General features: G+C 34.5%; 1 protein-coding gene across 5 annotated transcripts in view; it reads left to right on the top strand.

Annotated features, from left to right (window-relative positions):
* LOC150099507 (transcription factor 7-like 2) overlaps positions 1 to 21,176 on the top strand; it is a 427,945-nt gene that overhangs the window by 304,754 nt on the left and 102,015 nt on the right. For all 5 annotated transcript variants that reach the window (XM_090403548.1, XM_090403547.1, XM_090403546.1 and 2 more), the window contains 2 exons: positions 16,073 to 16,205; positions 17,787 to 17,877. In XM_090403548.1, the coding sequence (XP_090259674.1) occupies positions 16,073 to 16,205; positions 17,787 to 17,877 (224 nt within the window). The remainder of the gene's footprint in view (positions 1 to 16,072; positions 16,206 to 17,786; positions 17,878 to 21,176) is intronic.

Genomic DNA, 21,176 nt, shown 5'->3' with positions numbered 1-21,176 from the left:
TGCGAGGATGTGATATTTGCCTTCCGGTTGGAAAGACTTGGATTCGAATTCCACTAAGACGTGAGGAACCTTTGCAAAGACTTTTCGCCTGAAAGCGAGTTAGCTGGAGGAGGAGGAGGAAAGTTTTTTTTCCCTCACGGAAACTTGTATTTTTCATTACCCAAGACAGGAGCCGGCTAGAGCATTCACTTATTTTACAGACAATTAACCCACTTCATAGTTGCTTAAGTTCCCTTAATTGCTTCGACCGTAATTTCAACTGTTTTAACTCTGCATTCTAATGTTGATTTTAAAATTATTTAGCAAATTCCCAAGCCTATTATACCTTTACATTTGAAGAAAACACGTCTTTTAATGAGCATCTTATCAACTTCATTATTATTATTATTACATATCTATATTCATTTTTTATTTATATAAAAGTCCGATGAAACAGAAAAAAATCTTTCAGCTATTTTAGTATTTTTATATGAAATTTTATACTTAAATGCCCTAAGTACATTTCGATTTAAAAACATTGCTTTATATATTTTATTTTTTAAAGAGAGCAATTAGAACGGGTCAAGAAAAGTTTCATTCTCTCCCCCCCCCTTTTTGTTATTCTGTTTTTGTTTATTGTAATTGCACCTTTCGTCCAAAACTTGTACTTGTATTTAAACAATTGTTAGTCACCATTCTCGTAAAACAGCGTTTTGGAACTGTAATTATGCTTTTTTAAGTTATGAATTATAACAATAATGTATTTCAGCTTTACCAGATATTTATCTATTTCACATAAATTTGATTAAAAAAATTAGTTGATGACTTGAATCTTACATTTTGTTTAATTTTCATGCTCGATCGCTATTTTTAATTTTGTATACGTTCAATGAAACAGACGTCAGTGGAGTTTTACTTTTATTTTGTATATTTTAGTTGATGTAATTAATTTTATTTTGCAATTACGCCTTTCGTTAATGTGAACTAAGCAGTTTTATAACCACATTTTAAATATTATTACCGTTTCTATTTCAAGTTTCAAAAATTTATATATGTATAGCAGAATTTTTACACTTAACAGTATTTATTTCAGACGATTTGGCTGCTGGAAGCAGTACACCACTGTCATCGAATGACTTTGGCTTCTCGTTAGAGATTTATCAATTCTGGCTGAAAAGTTTAGAATAATAAATTGTTTAGTAGTAATAACCATGTATCATCCTTTTAAGTCGTATCGAACCATCCAAGCAACTCCCAAGAACTTTGCTATCATTATACAGCACTCGAGTTTAGAATAAAGAGAACGATGGTTTCATAGGCTACTTGTATTGAACGGATTGTTTAGTCTGATTTACCAAATTCGATGGATATTATCGGTTTGCCTGCTGGTCATTCTTCTCTCTCGTGTATCGCCGTGCATTTGACGAGCCACTTAGGACTCCACTATAGTCTCCATGCTGCCCTTTAGAACATCCTTGAGCTGAGAGAGAGAGAGAGAGAGAGAGCTGATTCTCTCTATACACACAGCTATGCGGACAGTCAGTCAGCCCTTCTTTCTCGGCATTATCAAATTTTAAAGTATCTTTCCTCGAAATTGATCCAGCGTCTGTGAAAAGGGGAGGGGGAATGCCCAAGGCGAAGTGCTTGTCCGGACGCACGTCATCGGAAGAGCCGTAGTCTGTCGACAGAAAGAGACTGGAAGGCAAAGCGGAATAAGGGTTCGTAATCAATTAGTGCCAGGCTAGCGGTAGCGGTTGCACTGCCGCCGGTTTTAATGAGGCTGCACATAATAAGAAGCTCAAATGAAACCATGACTCTGAATGCAGCCCTTTCACGATGCCCATTGGAGAGAGAGTAGAGTGGTCGGCCCCATGGCTGGCTAAGTTCGTGTACTTTAATGACTTTCATTGTGAACTTGAGACTCTTGAACCTGGAAGGTCTCTTAATAAATGGGGGACGTTTTCTTTTTATGCACTAAGTTGCCTGCCAGTATTGGTCTCCTTTATAAAAGCCCAAGTATGTCTTGCTGATTACTGATACTTACTCTAAAGGAGTAGCTGTTTCACATCTCCCTTCGGTTGTCGGTTTCCTGGAAAAGTGAGGTTTGTTTGCATTGCAACACACTATGTGTGCCTTTTGTTGTTGGAAGCAATCTCTCTCTCTCTCTCTCTCTCTCTCTCTCTCTCTCTCTCTCTCTCTCTCTCTCTCTCTCTCTCTCTCTCTCTCTCTCTCTCTCTGCATACTGATCTCTTTATGTCATCATTCTTTTCTCCTATTTCTGTCTTACTATTATCTAGCTTTTTCTTACTTCTCTTTCTTTTATTCCCTTTTCTCAGGGATAGATACATTTCCTTCTATCTATCCTCTTTGTCTTTCTTCCTCTCACGGTCGTTTTTTGGAGCCAATTTTTTTCCCTTTTTTCTCCTAATCACACAAATAGCATATCTCAGAGCTTCAATTTCATTCTTAATAAGACGTTAAGAAACTGCCTATGGATTTTTTTTTTTACTTGAAAAAAATCTAATGAGAGAAAGTGAAGCAAAACAAGCCCTTACAACACACACACACACACACACACACACACACACACACACACACACACACACACACACACACACACACACACACACACACACACACAATGACATTAACCTTGTAAAGCTATTTTTCGCTTTCTTCAGTGCCTTTAAAAAATGCGTCCGTTACGCTCTCTTGACTCATGGTTCATTCACGTTGGCCTATTTAGAGTCATTAAAAAAACACGTTCGTTGTAAATGGGTTTTGGTCAAGGCAGTCACGCTTGTGCTTTAGACTAATCTATGATTCTGTCTTGTCACTTTTAACAACCGTTGGGCAGTGGCCATTAAACTTCCAAATTTGGGTAGGCAATTTTTTATTTATTTTTACTAATTACTTATGGGGGGGGAAGGAAACAACATCATAAAAGGAAAAAAAAATATAGACTGTTATGTTTTTCATTCGTTCATTCTTTATATTCTAGCGTTATAATTATTGAGAGAACCTCAATTTGTTGTTTTGTTATAATTGCTTTCATAAGAACATCATCATCAACAATAGCAACTGCTCCACAGAAACTATCAGGTCGCATTGATCAAAGCTCTCCATTTCTTTCTATCTTCTCTTATTCTGTCTTCATGAATACTGTTCCAGCTCAATTTTTTTTCTTTTTTATCTGAATCTTCTCTTGTCTTCTCTCAGCATTTTCCTCTCAATTATCATTTCATGCATTCTTCTTCGTATTCTTTTTAAATTCATTATATGTCCAAACCACTTCAAGAGTTCACAAGCATTTCTTCAAACACTTTTTAGTACCAAAGCATTCCCATGCCTCTTATAATATCTTTTCTTGTTTTTGTCAACATTGTACTCAAAAATTCCATCCCCATTCTTGTATTCTACGCTTTTTATTATTCGTTTTTTATTAACCTCCATGTTTCTGTGTATAAGACAAAATCCCTCCCCCCCCCCAAAAAAAAATCTTTCCAGTGAAATTTTTCTGAATATCTCCTGATCTTAACTTCCATCGCAAGAGAGTATGCCTCCCGAATATTTAAGTTTTCGCTGCTCTTCAAAACTTCTCTGTTAACGCTAACACCGTTAACTTCTACATTTTCTGTACAATTTAAAACCATGCTTCACTCTTCTTGCTATTGATATGTGGCCCGTAGTTCCCTCACACTGTTCCATTTGTCCATTTTTCTTTCTTTTAGCTCTACATCTGAATGTGTGCAAATCACTACATCATCTGCAAACACACACAGATATTTCCCCTTTCGGGTCGTTAACTGTATATCGGACACTATTCATCACTACAATGAACAGCAAAGGATATAAGACATTTCCTTGTAGTAGGCATTTTCCAATCCAGAAAAGCCATAAATTGCCCCCCCCCCCTCCCTAAAATTCTCAGTATTTCTGTATCTCCACCATTTCCCTTACAAAAAAAAAAAAATTAAATCTCAAGTTCCGCCCCCTTTTCTAAAACTAAGTGCTTTTCTCTAAGACTTTCCTCTCTTTTATGGTTATTATTGCTGCCATTATCCTTTCATAAATTTTTGCACAGTTATATAATAATGTTATTCCTGTATACAGAGTGTCCCAAAATTCACGCAAGAAGTAATTTTGATAGAAAACACAGGTTTTTAATTTAAAATTGTAATTTCTTATTGATTCATAAAGTATACAGTATAGGGTTATGCATGGAATAGCATATCGGGTAAATGGCCTGCACAGTTTTGCTGGCACATACGCACTCTTTTGTCGAAATTTTCCATGACCGTTTTGCATAAATGTGGCTGAATTTCGTTGATACAGCGCTCAGTTTCCTCCTTCAAGGTGTGGGTGGTCGTGGGCTTGTTGGCATAAACCTTAGACTTCAAAAAAACGCAAAGAAAAAAGTCCAACGGCGTTAAGTCACATGATCTGGGCGGCCAATTCTGATCACCAAAACGGGAAATTACACGACCAGGAAATGACTCGTGCAGTAATTGAATTGTTTCTCGGGCTGTATGGCATGTGGCACCGTCTTGTTGAAACCACATGTCGTCCACATTCATATCTTGCAATTTAGGCACAAAAAACTGGATTATCATGTCGCGATAGCGAGCACCATTAACTGTTATTGCCTTACCAGCCGCATTTTCGAAGAAGAATGGACCGATGATGCCTCCAGCCCAAAATCCGCACCAAACAGTGACACGTTGTGGATGCATTTATTTTTCAACAATCACTCGTGGATTTTCTGAACCCCAAATGCGACAATTTTGTCGATTAACGAAGCCATCAAGATGAAAATGAGCCTCATCGCTGAAGATGATTTTGTTCGAAAAATAAGCATCCACTTGTTGTTGTTCCACAATCCATTCAACGAACTCTCTTCGCTGTGTGTGTGATCATTTTTAATAACCCTGAACTGTCAGCTGTCACGCTGTCTTTTTTTCTCTTTGGCAACACTTTACCGCACAAATGGCGCTAAATTTAAATCTTGCGTGAATTTTGGGACACCCAGTAGTTACTACACTCTCTTCTTGAGCCTCCTTTTATATATTAGAACAATAATCCCCTTGGTCCAGTCATCAACTGCCTTTCTCTCTTCGGATCAGCCTACAGATCTCACACAGCCATTTCACTCCTGAAGTATCAGAAGCGCTGATAATTCAACAACCCAATTATCTATCCCAAGTAATTTTTCCACTCTTCATCTTCATTAATGCGTCTTCAATCTCTGCCAGATCTATTTCCCAATTATCTCTTTCACCCCTGAATTCATTCCAGTTTATTTCACTATAACTTTCATCTTTGTTCAACAGGTAAAATAATGTTGTCACATCAACCTAACCTCTCTCTTCTGGTCGTCACAGGATGTCCATTTATTTATTTATTTATTTATTTTAAGCTGGTTTCTCATTGCTGCTTCTTTCATTAATCCATGTAAAATTTTCTTATTCCCATTAATATCTTCCTTCAGTTTATGTATAAATTCAAACCAGATTTTCTTTTCCTCTTTAATTATTTTATTTATTTTTTGCATGGCTCTTTTTTTTCTTGTTGTAAACAATTTTATCATCATTTCTTTTAGTCTTTATGAAATAAGATATTAAAAAAAATAAAAATATTATGTTAATAAAGCAGAGTTTAAAGTTTTTCTCAAGTTTCTTCCGAACCATCACAGCAATGAGAATATTCGTTATTGTTCCTAATCGGAAGTAATTTCTCACTCTTACTATTACAGTTGTACTGAATGGACAGACGACAGTGTGGCGTAGAGTATTCTCACCAGCGTCACTTCGAATAAGGACGACTCTCTTCCTCATCTCTAGCCACACACAAAAGGAAGGAGCCTGCCATACTATTCAACACAACTAATGAAGTGTAGATGCCCATTTAGCTTTAATCTTTGTTCTTCCCATCCTCCCTCCCGGCAAACTCAAGGGGAGACACTTCATAATGGGGAGATTAGAGGACCTCCATTGCCTATCCAGCAGATGTACTGGGCAATTGTGTGTGTGTGTCAGGAAGGGCCCAAATATTGATGATTCGATAGACCTCATCAGGAGACATCATTCACCCCCCCCCCCTCATTTGTCATTTCAAGCTTAGTTGCTTGTTTGTTTACGGCATCGTTTAAATGTTATGTATAAGTCGCGATTATTCAACCATATTTACACTTTTAACTAATAAGCTCGCATATTTTGCGAAGGGAAAGACATGACTTTTACTTAATTAGTATCCGCTGTGGATCTGTTTAGTTTACGGTGTCTAGTATGTACTTCAAATTTAACTAGAGGTTGTGGATTGAACTCCTCTTTTTCGAATAAACAAAATTATATTAAATTGATTTCAATAAAAGAAAAAAAATTAAACATCATCTGAATAATACTGCACCTCTAATTTTTCATTATTTGACAAATATCTTATAATATTGCGAAAAGGAAATGCCTGGCCTCGCATTGTACGAATAATCCGTTAATTAAACAGCTGTTTTTCTCTCTGTAATCAAAACGCAAAAGTAGTTTCGTGTTCATAACATGCTGACAACATAATGGCAGCCTCCACGATAATGTATAGTGAAGTCGTGTGTTCCTCTTGTTTTATCAAGAAGAAAGACTTAATTTTTAAGTCTGATACAGTGAGTGGAAGCAACTGGAAATGTACCCTCTCTCTCGTTTTTGTATTTTACACATGTCGCAGCGAAGAGGCGAAAAGATCAAAGCGTGCCGATCGGGGAGCTTCATTCAGCTTGTCTTCGTCGTAGAGGCAGTGTGCAAATAACATTTTCACTTCAGCGGCATCCCGCCCTGCCAGTTATCAGATGGGATGTATGTGGATGGAGAATCGGATAGACATAACCACCTGGAGTCCGTACGTGACGGTAAGGTCAAAAGGGCTTCACTTCCTCCATCTGATTACATCTCGCAGCTTCGGATCTATGCGACTCATGCCTTCTAATTTGTAATAAGTTAATGGTTTACTTCTCTGGAGAAGGTTGTCGGTAATACTGAGACAATCGCGCGGTGCATTAGAAGGATGAGAGGCGGTTGGGAGAGTATCTTCATCTCTTGTGTCCAAGATTGGGAGGGACGCGATGTAGCAAGCGAGGAAAGCATTAATGAAAGTCATTTTCGCTGCACCCTTTTAATATTAATGTTATAATGTACACGGGAACGTAGGTTGTTTTTCATAAATCTCTTAAATATAGAATATTTTTAAAAGTTGCTGGTTCTGCGTTATTTTCTTATTTACAGATTAGAGAGTTGCAGTTGAATTCTTGATTGTACTTTGTTTATTAATAAGATGTCTGTTTTTCTCTAGTTCCGATCCTACATATTATAAAGTATAAGATAATTGATTGATTAATATTTATCGAATTGGATTTAACAGTTGTGTAATAGATTCTGTTGAAATACTTTCAAGTATTTGAACAGAATTTCAAGTATTTGAAAGCTCGCTATTATGTAATAATTTAGCATATTTTAAGGTATCGTGCGTTTTAATTTATTTAATGAAGATTAAAGAAACAAAGATTGTTCATGTTTCAATTTGAACTGTACGACTATAACTTAATTATAAAATACAGGGTTAAAAGAAGGTCAATGTCTGTGGTGTTGAATTATATTTCTATAAACTAGAAACTCGGTGATTTAGATTTTCTTTTTTTAAAAAATTAACAATGCTGAGAATGTATATATTAAAAACGATATACAAACTCGACAAGCCATTGGCAAGTGGTCAGTGGTAGGTGCTCAGAACAATACTTAATTGGATGTTGTCCCGAAGGTACCAAGATTATTATAAATTATATTAAAGTACTGAAAAAAATTATAATTTTGCATAAGAACATGTGCATAAATACAACTGCAATTCAAATAAAAATGGGTATATTTATATTTTCATTGGGTCAATTTAGATAGGTGCCTAAACAAAGAAACAATTTATGCACATAACCAAAGTTAAGGTATACCAAACAATCTATCCTAGATTGAAATAAATTAAAAAGAACAAAAAAAAAAAGTAATATTTAATCTTATATTTCGTCGGGTCAGTAAAGACCAACAACAACAGAAAAAGGTCGAATCAATGCATTGTTTACCTATGAAAATACAGTATATCGATATTGCTATTGTTTTTTGAACTTTGGATCAAGGATATTTTCCTATCATTAATTGGCTTACCCTTGATTATTTGTGAAAATTGATTCTTTGGTTAGGCACTGATCTATAGTGACCTAATGGGAATGTAATGTTATTGAATAAATTCTTGCTCTCTTTAGGACAACAGGTGATCATGTTTGGTATTGTTTTTGATACTTACCATTCATCATAATGGCTTGTTACATTTGTAATTCATGATAATGGTATCGACATGGATGCCAAACGTTGTGTTGAAGATAATCAATAACATTATTTATTCTCTCTAAGCGTTGTTGATTGTCAAAAAAAAAAAAAAAAAAAAATATATATATATATATATATATATAAACAATACCCATCTGTATTGCGTAATTTAGAAAATTCGAAAACGAATAAGACAAATGAAATTCTTTTGGTTGTTTCCCATATTCATCAAATTTGTAATCCAACTCGTCAATTTTTAGTTTCAAAGAATAGCACTGAGTAATACATTCGCAAGTTCTACATAAGCTTAAAATGGATTCAGAAAGAGTAAAGACCAGTTGTATTTGAAAGCGTTACTTTTACAATGCAGTGTTCATTGATGCATTAAAACCAGTTCTAGTAATTGGCATTTCTGTAACACAAAACAATAACTCGTAAATATTTTTGTTAAATTTTCTTAATTGGATGAGAGAAGCGGGTATATTAAAGGTTGCTGATATATCAGTGTGTCAAGCTGTGAACTTTGAAGCATCGTAGTTGTTGAAATTTTACGACAGGTCATAATTACGATGGTTATATCAGGTAGGTAGCATAAGAACAGGTTCTTCGCCTTTAAAACTATTTCTGAACGTGACGTCATCACGTGGCACTTGATCGTTCAGAAAGGAAATATATGTTTTTAAATTTCTCTCTCTCTGAGAATTACAATGTATAATTTTTTTTCTATTGAATTTTGTTTAATATCGGATTCTTGAATCCATCGAACAATGGTACATCAATAACATGTCTGTGTTACTATCAATAGTGTGATATTTTTAGAAGTATTTCTCTTAATGTAAAATACTCGAAATCCTTCTTTTCTTGCATTCTAGGTTCCCAGTGTTTCATGATTCATTAAATTTTAATGATCATTATTATTTTATGTTTAAACAGTTCTAAATTGTTAAAACAGTGAATTGTTTGTGTGTTGTCGATTTGAATCGACTTATTGTGTATTAAATGTTATCTTAATTTTCTCTGGGCACAGACAGTATATATTTTTCTCAAAGGAAATACCTTGAAGGGAATGAACAAATTGAGCGATTTCTCAGAGTGAAGATGTATAGGAGAATGACAGGGATTTTTTTTTCCCTAAAGTTCATTCCCTGAATTCAAGGAGGGGAATTACCATACAATTATTAAGCAGCAGCAAAAATAAATAAATAGTTTTGTTTATTTCACCTCTCACCTTACACGCATGGAAATTGGTGTAGTATCTAGAACAGAGTTTCCGAATTATAAATTAAAACAAAAAAAAATGAAATAGAATAAAATGCTCCAAGAAATCCTTAGGCCTCCCGCAATACTGATGTACAATAGGTTTACAACCTTTCGTGGGGGAAGGGGGCGCTACATTAAAATAAATAATAAAAAAAAAAATTAACAAAAACGCAAACCTCCCATATTTGAACTTCAACCCTTTTATCCATTTAAAATTTTTTTTTTTTTAAAGAAATGAAATTTAAATCATTTGGGGCAACGATTTAAATTTCATCATAAATTTAAATTTCCCCATCATTTAAATTTAAATGATGGGGACACGTTTCATGGTTGCTCTTATATGGCATAATAGGAGCTGAAAACTCACCGGGAGTTTTAAAAGCAATGGTTTTTAACGGAACTTGTGATATAGACACATGTATTCGTGTTGATTATGCTGATACATTGACGATGGCTCGTTAATTTCCACACGACATATTTGCAATAACAAAAATTATTATTCTTTATTCTTTTGAATACGTTTATATAATTATCAAAATAAAGGGTTGCCCTCCTTAATTTGAACTACCATTGAGTATTTGTGCCTCTTTTTCAGTGGAAAACATCTCAGATGGATGTTTTTCTTCCCGAGAAACTGAAATTTTGCCTCCTGTAAGTGAGAATATGCAAATCGGTAGATAAGGACAGTAATGTGGTGTTTAATTGTAACTTTCGACAATCAGAAAACAAGCACTCCTTTCATTTCAAGTGGCAGAACTGGCTAGCTAATCTAATGATTTCACATTCATCCATTGACTGTCGATGTATTATTAATATTATTAAAAAGATGTACGAGAGTGTCAGCAACAGAGGAGCGTCCCTTCTTTAATTATCATAAACTAAAAATTTTGAAATAAATGATATTAGTTAAAAAGTAAATTATATTAATAAAACAAAAATGTCCAAAAAAAAAAAAAACCCAACTAGTTAGCATTTTTCGATCTTCCTAAACTACAGTCAGTCAGTATCCACTATTGGAACAGATATGTACAGCGTTTATATTTATACAATACAAGGAGGACTACGGGCTCCTTCCTCCTCTGTCGCGGACATTCTTGGAGATTTTATTTTAATATCAAATTACCAACTGTCCAGTTTTTCTCTCTCTTTGTGTGTGTGTGTGTAAACTCCTGTCTCTTCAATAGCTACTGAAGTGAATAGCATTGTGGAACATCCTCCACAGCCCGGACTTTACTCCATTATATTTTCTGGTTATTTCTTAAAGTAACCATTTTGAAAATTACGAACAGAGGCGAGAAAATCATTCCAAAAACAACCTAAGAGTATTGCTACAATGGCTTTGAACAACTTATTATGGGTAGCGAAAATATATTGGTAAAAGGAGGCAGATTATGTTGAGAAATAGACGAAATGTACATTTCGTACGGACATGTACGAAAATAAAATAGACACTTAAAATTATCTTTCTTTATTTTACTGATACATCTCTTTTGTGTGAGGAGCTATCACAAAAAATGTATTAATCATTAGGCTCGGAATGCTCGAAGTATGTGTTCCTTATATTCATTAAGAAATGCGAATACATATATTCCTAATCGCAGATTCTATAGAATTTTCGAAAAATGAAACGTCAGTGTTTTTCCTTTTCGAATTGAACTTTCTCAAAAACAGTGGATTAATTCCAATTATCCCCACTTACTGAGATAGTTGGAGTGTGGGGATAACCTACACAATGGGAAGAAATGCTGTTTATATCTTGCCATTATCAAAAGGGCGAGAGGGGATTAAGAGCGAGCTTCTTTCGGGGGAGAAAGCCTACTTGAAAATAAAATTTAAAAAAATCTGATTTTTCTTGTTAGTTAAATATTGCAAGCCTTCACTATGCAGATTGTCAGTTTCTTTTCGCCACATTTCGGGTAAACATTTTGATCTTGGCATAGATAATATACGAGGGTGTCTGAAAAGTTTTCGGCCTAACAATGAAAAAACGAATTTATTTCAAAATTATTTTTATTTTTTAACATAATTTTCCTTAAAACTAATACATCTATTCCAGCGATGCTCCAGCGCCATTATCCCGTCCCTGTAGTGGTTCTCGGTACGATCTTCAAAATATCCCTCTACAGCCTGCAAACACCTTGATTCGAAGAAAAACGCTGACCAGCGAGGAAGAGTTTTAGTTTTGGGAAGAGTTAGAAGTCAGAGAGAGCCAAATCTGGGGAATAGGGTGGATGTTCCAACAATTCATAGTGCAGATCCCTTAATTTTCCCATTGCTAAAACACCTTTGTGGGCAGGTGCATTGTCCTGATCGGAATAATATTCCCCGGTTATTGTTTTACCCTTTTTAAGATAATTAATAAACAAAATGCTTTTAGCATCCCAAAACACAGATGCCATGACCCTTCCTGCTTCTGTCCACTCTTTTGACTGCTGTTTGGATTCTGGTGTGTAATGGTGAATCCAGGTCTCATCCATAGTAATAAATCGACGCACAAAATAAGTTTTATTCTTGTTAAAACGCTCCAAGCACTATTCAGAGATTTTCATGCGAGTGCGTTTTTGGTCTGCTGTGAGCAAGCGCGGCACCCATCTTGCGCAAAGCTTTTTCATTTGCAGTTCTTCATGCAAAATATATCCTACACTTTCTTTTGAAATGCCTGTAGTCTCAACAGTTTCACGCACTTTGAATCGCCGGTCATCCAATACCATATCGTGCACTTGATCAATGATTTCTGGTGTTGTTACACTTTTTGGACGTCCTTGACGTGGATCATCTTCAAGGCTGGTGCGGCCACGTTTAAACTCGGCAGCCCATATATATATATATATATATATATATATATATATACGCACATATATATATATACGTATACATACATATATATACGCATATATATATATATACACACACACACACACACTCGGATCTCTTTTTATGCGTATCTTTTTTTATGCGGATGTGAAGTTATGCGGTACATAACTTCAAAACTTATGTACGTTGTACATAATGAACAGCGTGTTGCAGCACATTCTGGCGTAACGTGAAACGTGTAAGCAGTGAGTGTCCATGAAGTTTAATTTTGTATGTGAGTAAGTGTTTGTCTTTTCATTATCGAAAGTCTAAATTTTGCTAATTTTTATTTAAAGATTTAATTTGGCCCAATGGAGAAAAAAGAAAAAGCACCAAAGAAAAGCAATTTAAATGAAATGAAAGGAATTGCAATTTTCGATCGCTTAGCAAAAGGAGAGGGATGTACGGCGATTGGTAAACATTTTAATTTAGGCGAATCTACTATAAGAGCAATTAAAAAGAATGAAGTCCCAATAAGAAAATCTGTCATTTTTGGCACAAAACTAACCAAATTATCATCGTACTCAAGAGATTCTTTATTAGAAAAAAACGGAACGAGCGCTCCTAATTCGGATTGAAGAATTAACTCAAAGAAGAATTCTTATAAGTGGTTATTTAATTAAACAAAAAGCTCTTCGGTTTTATGAACAGATGAAGCATTTGGAGCCGTCTACTTCCGCTTCCCAGGCTGATAAAGAATTTTCGGCTAGCGAAGGATGATTAACCGGGTTTTTAAAAGTGAATGCACTTCATAACGTGAATATTACAGGCGAGGTTGCAGCAGTAGATGAAGAAGCAGCCAAAAGATTTAATTTGGCCCAATGGAGAATAAAAAAAGCACCGAAGAAAAGCAATTTCTTTGGAAATGAAAATTGCAATTTTAGATCGCTTAGCAAAAGGGATCTACGGCGATTGGTAAACATTTTAATATAGGCGAATCTACTGTAAGAGCAATTAAAAAGCATGACGTCGCAATAAGAAAATCTGCCATTTCTGGGTGCTATTGTATAAAAATTAGTAAAATTATCGCGAGCTGTATAATAAATTAGTAAAATCATCATCGCAAAGTTTAATCACTGATTACATTGTCAGAAGAAGAAAATCAGCACAGAACGAGGGTGAAGCTAATTCTGTTTGTGAAGAACCATTGCCTTTACCATGCAGATCTGATGCGCTGTCTCTTCTGGTGATGAAAGTGAATTCACACCAGTTCGCAAACGTTGCAGAATATTGTCTAATAGCGACGATAATTCTGATGACAAAATGTAAAAAAAAAAAAAAAGAAGTTTACTTTTCAATAAAATTAAATGAATAAAGCTTTAAAACAAACTTCAGGAAAATAAGAATACCGCATTCTTATTTTCCTGAATGCGATTTTAGGTTTATTTTAATTAATTGCTTCGGTTTTATGCGGTTTTAGAAAAGTATGGAACGTATCTCTAATTTTTCAATGTCAGTTAGGTCTTTTTTGTGGGATTTTTTATTGCGGTTTTCTGTGGAACGTATCTACCGCATAAAAAGAGACCCGACTGTATATATATATTAGGGTTACCAAGTAATTTTATAATTTTGGTTATTTAACTCCTAATCCCAAGTAAGCAAACAGTTAAGTTTGTGCCTGAAAAATAGTTTCAGGCGCAAACTCAAGTCTAAAGATGGTACAACACTAGGGCCACTCATTGTAAAGGTGGGTAAAACTCTGATCACTATTCTTAGTATTTCCCATAATGTAAAGCACATCTCACTAAAAGATGTATACTGCAATACATTATGGGTGGGGTCACTACCCAGACCGGTTTCAACCTTTTTTGAAGTCTCCTCAGCTAGACCCTAAATACCAAGGTTTTAGTAATACAGAGCCTTATCAACTTTACCTATACAAGTTGCTACAAGGTGTTTTTATTTTTAATAAGAATCTCAGGAGATATAGATGTAATTAATTTTTTAACTTGGGGATACTGTATATATAGGTAGTGACCCCACCCATAATGTATTGTAGTATACATCTTTTAGTGAGATGTGCTTTACATTATGGGAAATACTAAGAATAGTGATCAGAGCTTTACCCACCTTTACAATGAGTTGCCCTGGTGTACCATCTTTAGACTTGAACTATGTTTCAGGTGCAAACTTAACTGTTTGCTTACTTGGGATTAGGAGTTAAATAACCAAGCTTATAAAATTACCTGGTAACCCTAGTATACAGTATCCCCAAGTTAAAAAATTAATTACATCTATATCTCCTCCAGAGATTCTTATTAAAAATAAAAACACCTTGTAGCAACTTGTATAGGTAAAGTTGATAAGGCTCTGTATTACTAAAACCTTGGTATTTAGGGTCTAGCTACTCACTGAGGAGACCTCAAAAAAGGTTGAAACTGGTCTGGGTAGTGACCCCACCCATCATGTATTGCAGTATACATCTTTTAGTGAGATGTCCTTTACATTATGGGAAATACTAAGAATAGTGATCAGAGCTTTACCCACCTTTACAATGAGTTCCCCTGGTGTTGTACCATCTTTAGACTTGAACTATGTTTCAGGTGCAAACTTAACTGTTTGCTTACTTGTGTTGCAAAGTCTGCATATTTCATTATTATTATTATTATTATTACACACCTCCAGGGAGTCCAAAGACTCGTCGAGGGAGGGTACCTGCTCTATGGCTCTGTCTCTGCCACTCAATCCACCAACGCCATCTACCTCCAACCACCACTAGTATTTCCAAAGACAATCACAAACATCCATGCCCACGGCGGGATTCAAACCTGCAGCCTTTTGGCTGGAGAGCGGATACGCTAACCACTCGGCCAGTCTGGCTGGCTATTGCTACTATGATAAGATATACATTGATAAGAGGAATCAGGAAGTAGATGTCCACTGTAGTTTCTAGTTTTCATTGTGATGTGAAAACATTGGAGAAGGTTTGGGGACAAGTGACCAGGGCAATATCAGGACATTTGAATATTAGTTATAGAGATTGAGGGAATGTAGATTGCAAAGTTGACAGATATGTGGAGAAGAAATGATATGATAGAGAGTTTCTTTTTTTTTTTTTTGGTAAATTAATACAGCTGGGAATATAAGAGTGGATGGTGAGAGGGGAAGAACCAAAATCCATTTCTGTAAATTATGTAAAGGTATGGTGAAGAGGGATATGAGGAGCAGGTTGTTTACAGCAAGGGTTGTGGATGAGTGGAAGACAGTACCAGAATGTGTTGTAAATTCTGGGTTAATGTTAAGGAGTTTAAGGTTCAGTATGATAAATATGTTGTTAGTTAATCTCACATTAATATGCTGACTCCATGGAGATTGATGTGATCATAATCATTATATATTTTATTGTCAATAAAATATATTCTATAAACTTAGATTAACTAAAGATACAAAGAATGGTTTTTAACTTTATATTTTTTGAGATAGTCCCAAAACTTTTAAGCTATATTAGCAGATTATTCACTTATGCTGTTGCTATAATCAAGTATAAAGAATATATATTTAAGAATATATGCTTATCCTGATTTTCATTATGAAAGTCTAGATCATTTTCTACTACAGGTAATAAAGGAACACTTGGTTGTCTGTATTAACAATGTGGTTTCTTATTTTATTAATCTTTTTGCTAGGCCAACAAAGTGCCAATGGTGCCACCAACACATCCAGGGTCTCCTTTACCTTTTGTGGTATATAACAGTGAAGCATTTCAGCCACCACCAGCACATATGGGTATTCCTCCCGTCCACATAGATCCTAAAACAGGTAATATATGCATAACGTAATTAGCAAGAATAGATATAAATTTCTCTATTTCAGATAAATTAATGAGTGTTAAGATTTTATGCATAATGTGCACACATCTCTTCTGTTTTATTGGAGTTCAGAAGGTCATATGATATCTGATCTGGTTCCCTTGAGACTTTGGGTAGACTAGGTAAGGGGGGAGAGAAATATATGTGGCATCTTCCTATTGCAATACTGTGTTTGGTATTTTTTCTCTATTTTGTTTGGAAGAAAAATACTTTATTCAGACAAATCAGTCCTTTATCAGTTAAATGTGACTGTAAACAGATTCACCTATGAAAATCACATAGCTCTCAAGTGTGAGCCTCCTAAGGCATTCTATATTTCTGTTTGGTCTCTGATAAAGCATCAGTAGTTAAAAACAGCTGTTAGGCTAATGAAAATTTTAATTGTTAATTTTAGTAGAAGGAATTTTCTTTTGAAGTAATACATTACTAAAGCAAATCACACCAGAGTTCAGTATTTCACATTCACTTTTGAAACATATCCATGATTTGCACAGTGTTGTACAAAATTTTCATTTTTGTTGTTTTGCGATTAATTCACTATTTTAATTCTTAGCTGTGAAATCGTACTTTATATATGACTGCAATTGTTTAGAATCAAAAATGGAGTGAAGCTGCTATTTCATTTAGTTTCCTTCCAATACCCAGTATACAAAATATACCATCTATACATTGCTCGGCTACTGCTTGCTAGAGGATAAGTTTGTTTCAGCATATATATGAGTATAGCATTTTTCATATTTCATTTTAGAAAGAATAATAAATAATATATTAAACCTTAAATAATATATTAAATCTTATGTGACTTTTTTTTTAAGTTTCTTTAAAGCATTAGAGTTCTATTCATGGGAAGGTGAATATAGTAAAATGCTGCAGTGTTTGTCTTCTTTCAAACTTATCAGTGACTCTACAAATCAGATGTTTATATATTACTGCGAAGTAGAAAGAATGGAGGTAATTTTAAGAGGTCCAAACCAAAAAAAGACCGATTCAATCAGCTAATCTTAACATTCATGTCAAGATTAGCACTGATTTTGCAGGCCAATTTTCTTGGAAAGCAGTGTAAAAAAGAGAAGAAAAAATGGAAATGAGAAACATAACTGCAGAAAGTCCTAAACAATAGGGCAAAATAATGGATGGAAAATATTGCTGAAAAACAAATCTAAATTTTGGAGCTACAACCATTGAGAAAATAATACAGTAACCAATGTAGTATATACTAAAGTATATTACTGATTACTATAATGATGAAATCAAGTTAAAATGTAATCATAATAAGTCTTCTGTGAGTTGTCTTTAGACCAAGCAAAGGAATTGGGAACAGAACCCTCTAGTTAAATAAATTATTAAACAAACAAAACAAACAAACAAACAAAAAAAGATCATTACAGAAAAAATGAAAGAACTATTCACATTATAAGCTCAGTACAATCAGGTCCTTGCTGCAGTTGGTTTTCTGCTTTTTTATTTATTTATTAGTTATTATTTCTTATGAAAATTTTAATCACCTTTTATTCCCATATTTCTTTTATAGGTATTCCACGGTCCCCAATGTATCCCCTAGCAGCTCCTGGCCAGTATCCTCATCCTATGTTTTCACCCGACTTCACACAGCAGTTGCAGTGGTAATGATGTTTTTCTTTTTATTCTCTATGTTTATTGTCATTCATGAATTTTATATTTGTCTTACTGTATTATTCATGAATTGACAATTCAAATAAATAAATAAATTCAGCAGTAGAAACACTTCCATCAAAAGTGTCATTAATAAACCATAATTAATTTAGTTTAATCCTTTATTCAAGTGTGAGCAAACAAAGTTTGCACCTGAAACTATCTTCAGGATTGAGGTAAGGTAGTACAACACCGGGAAACTCACAGCAATGGTGGATCAAGCTCTCAACTCCTTGTCTCAGTATCTCCCATAATGCACAGCACATATAGCAGTATACAGCGGACATGTATACTGCTATATGTGTATTGGCCCCCACTTAATGCATAGCAGTATACATGTCCACAAGGAGATGTGCTGTGCATTATGGGAGATACTGAGACAAGGAGTTGAGAGCTTGATCCACCATTGCTGTGAGTTGCCCGGTGTTGTACTACCTTACCTCAGTCCTGAAGATAGTTTTAAGCGTAAACTTTGTTTGCTCACACTTGGATAAAGGATTAAACTAAATTTATTATAGTCTAACCAAGTGAAAAATAAACTTTCAATATCATTAATAAATCAGTTTCTGTAACCTAATTTTTCTGATCCTTTTAAGTATTTTACAATGGTACAATACTTAAAAGGTATTCTGAGCTTGTTGATATGCATTAAATCATAAATTCAAGAGTGGAATGATCCAGGATTTTTTTTTTTTTTTTTACCACTTTGCAATAGTAGTAAATTCAGAGGAAAATGGAGGAATGTAATCTCCTTTCCCACAAGAAATCAAAGTAAAAGATGATTTGGTATTTTTAATTAAATAACCAAAATAAAGCCTTTCTATTTTTTTTAATTACAAATTTAAAAATTCAAAATAAATGTTGTTAAGGAAAAATTGAAGTAAGTTATATTAATAAAACAAGACTTGTTAACAACAATCTAAACTATTTCTCAATCTCATTATATAAAATAATCTTAATAATCCCTTCTGGCATCTAGAATCAAAGTTGAAACCTGCTCCTGTTTGGTAACTACATATTGCTGGGGATTGATATATCAGAAATTCAATGGGTGTGCTGTTGTATGGCTTATGCAACCAATGCTACAAAATTCACGTCACTTTGACTGATTTTTTTTTACTGCATTTTTTTGAAGTATGAAAGTTTTAAGAGTGCATATTGCATCAGTGCTCATTTTAATTGGTCCAGTGCAATTAATTGTGGGATAACTTTAAATACTTTAATTTATCAATTAATATAATTTTAAATATGGAAAGAATAAATGTCAAAAACAATAGCTATGCTTCACGTGTGCCGTTTATGGGGGAAGTAGAAAGGTTTATGCTTCATGGTGAGATTAGTTTATCATTGGAAAATACTAGAGCGAGACACAGATGATTTGTATTTTGATACGATTTTTAAATACAGCCATATAATATGCACAGAAATTGGAAAAAAATAATCACTTGGAAATAATTTTTCTGGATTGAACCAAATAAAGGCTGAAATAACTCATTTTACTTACTTATTTATACACAAGTTCCAACCTTTTGACTATAATCATACAATCTGTGAAAGCTCTGGCAAAAAAATCTGTGAAAGCTTCTGGTAGAAAACAGGACATTCAGCAGATTGTCAACACTGTTTCCCCATTGTAAATATGGGCAAAAAGTTATAAATTATTTATAGAAAACTTGTCTATAGTTCACACTTTATGCATCCACAACAGATGAAACTCAGAAAACAAAAACAGCAACTCATGACAAATAGCAACGTTCAATTGGATTGGTTGACACAATAAGCAATCACAGGCACTGATTTCTGGGTGCTATTGTCTCACTGTACATCCTGCCTCGCCTTCTGGGTGGTTTCAAATTACTGGGACACTAAGAATTTGACCCACTGCGCTATCTGTATGCCTGCTCAAAGAAGTTCATATTTGAATCTGCACGTCCACTATTAACACGAATGCGATACAATGCTTACGCATTGAAAAGTGTTCTTTTTGTGAGGCATTAGTATATTCTGTTTAATTTTAGGAAGCCAAGAAACAACTAGGGGAGTCTTTAACAGGAATAAACGCAAAAATATAATATCGATGATATTGCTATTCCATGGGTGTGCACTGCACATCTAGCACACCGTGAATATACACCCCTGATGTATATATTAGATAAGAGGGTTGGAGCTAGATAGCTGGGAATAGACCTTCACGTAGCTCATAATGAACGTAGAGAAATAGTGCACCCCATTATTAGGTGTCCACATGGATACTGAATGAATGAATGAGGATGGGCTAATAATTTGGGCTTTAGCTGACTAAATGGTATTCTGTATTGCATAAACAACAAGCAAAAATGATAGTGCAACACATGATGAAATATAATGCTAGCCAGGATGCTGCTCAATTAAACAATCCTACCATTTGCTGTTTTAATCAGAGAACCACAGAAAACAGTGTAAAAATCAGCTAATAGAATAAACTCAACTTCAGAAGTGAAGACAGACATGATCAGCATAAGAAACATTTGCAGAAAGAAAGTTTAACTAGTAGAAGAATAAGTATCATGTTGACATAATTAATTTTACTGAAACAAAGGATCCTACAACAGCTGAGATACTGCTAAATAATGACTACCAGATATTATATTCATGCATTATTGAACATTTGCTAATTTTTTTTTCCACTGCTGTTTTTAAATGCACTTTTCTGTATCTGTATATTCAGCATGTTAGTCATTTCCATTTTTTTCATATTTTCATTCACTTTTCTTGATTTTCTAAAATGTCTCAAGATGTTTTCATAATGCATTTATATTTATCTATGTTAATATGTCAAGCCTTTTGGAAATAGTATTACATTTCACATGTGATAAAATGTTATTTATGCATATTAAGTTGATTTTGAAGAATTATTTGGAAGCTTATTTTTTACTTGGTTAGACTATAACAGTGGTCACCAAAGGGGTCGATATGACATTGTTAGGGGTCGATTCGGGCTCAGGGGTTGATTGGGGTCAACAGAAAAATATAAGACATCATTGTATGGGTAATATTTAATTCGGTTAACTTGAATTACCTCCATGACAAAAGACATGGAGGTAATGACAACGCAATGAAGAGTGAATTGTGGGATCAGTATCTCCATCTTACAGGTCCATGAATAGGACCTGTAAGATGGAGTAAGGTCATGAAAATAGCTGTTGAGGCCAATGAAGTAGGCCAAAATGACGTATTTACCAATAAACGGATGTTGGGGGTTCCTGCCGGC

Source organism: Typopeltis vanoorti, chromosome 14, assembly GCF_054136105.1.
Source record: "Typopeltis vanoorti isolate ZY-2024b chromosome 14, IOZ_Tvanoo_1.0, whole genome shotgun sequence".
NCBI lineage: Eukaryota > Metazoa > Arthropoda > Arachnida > Uropygi > Thelyphonidae > Typopeltis > Typopeltis vanoorti.
The sequence above is the reverse complement of the archived record's forward strand: the minus strand, read 5'-3'. Positions and strand labels throughout refer to the sequence as shown.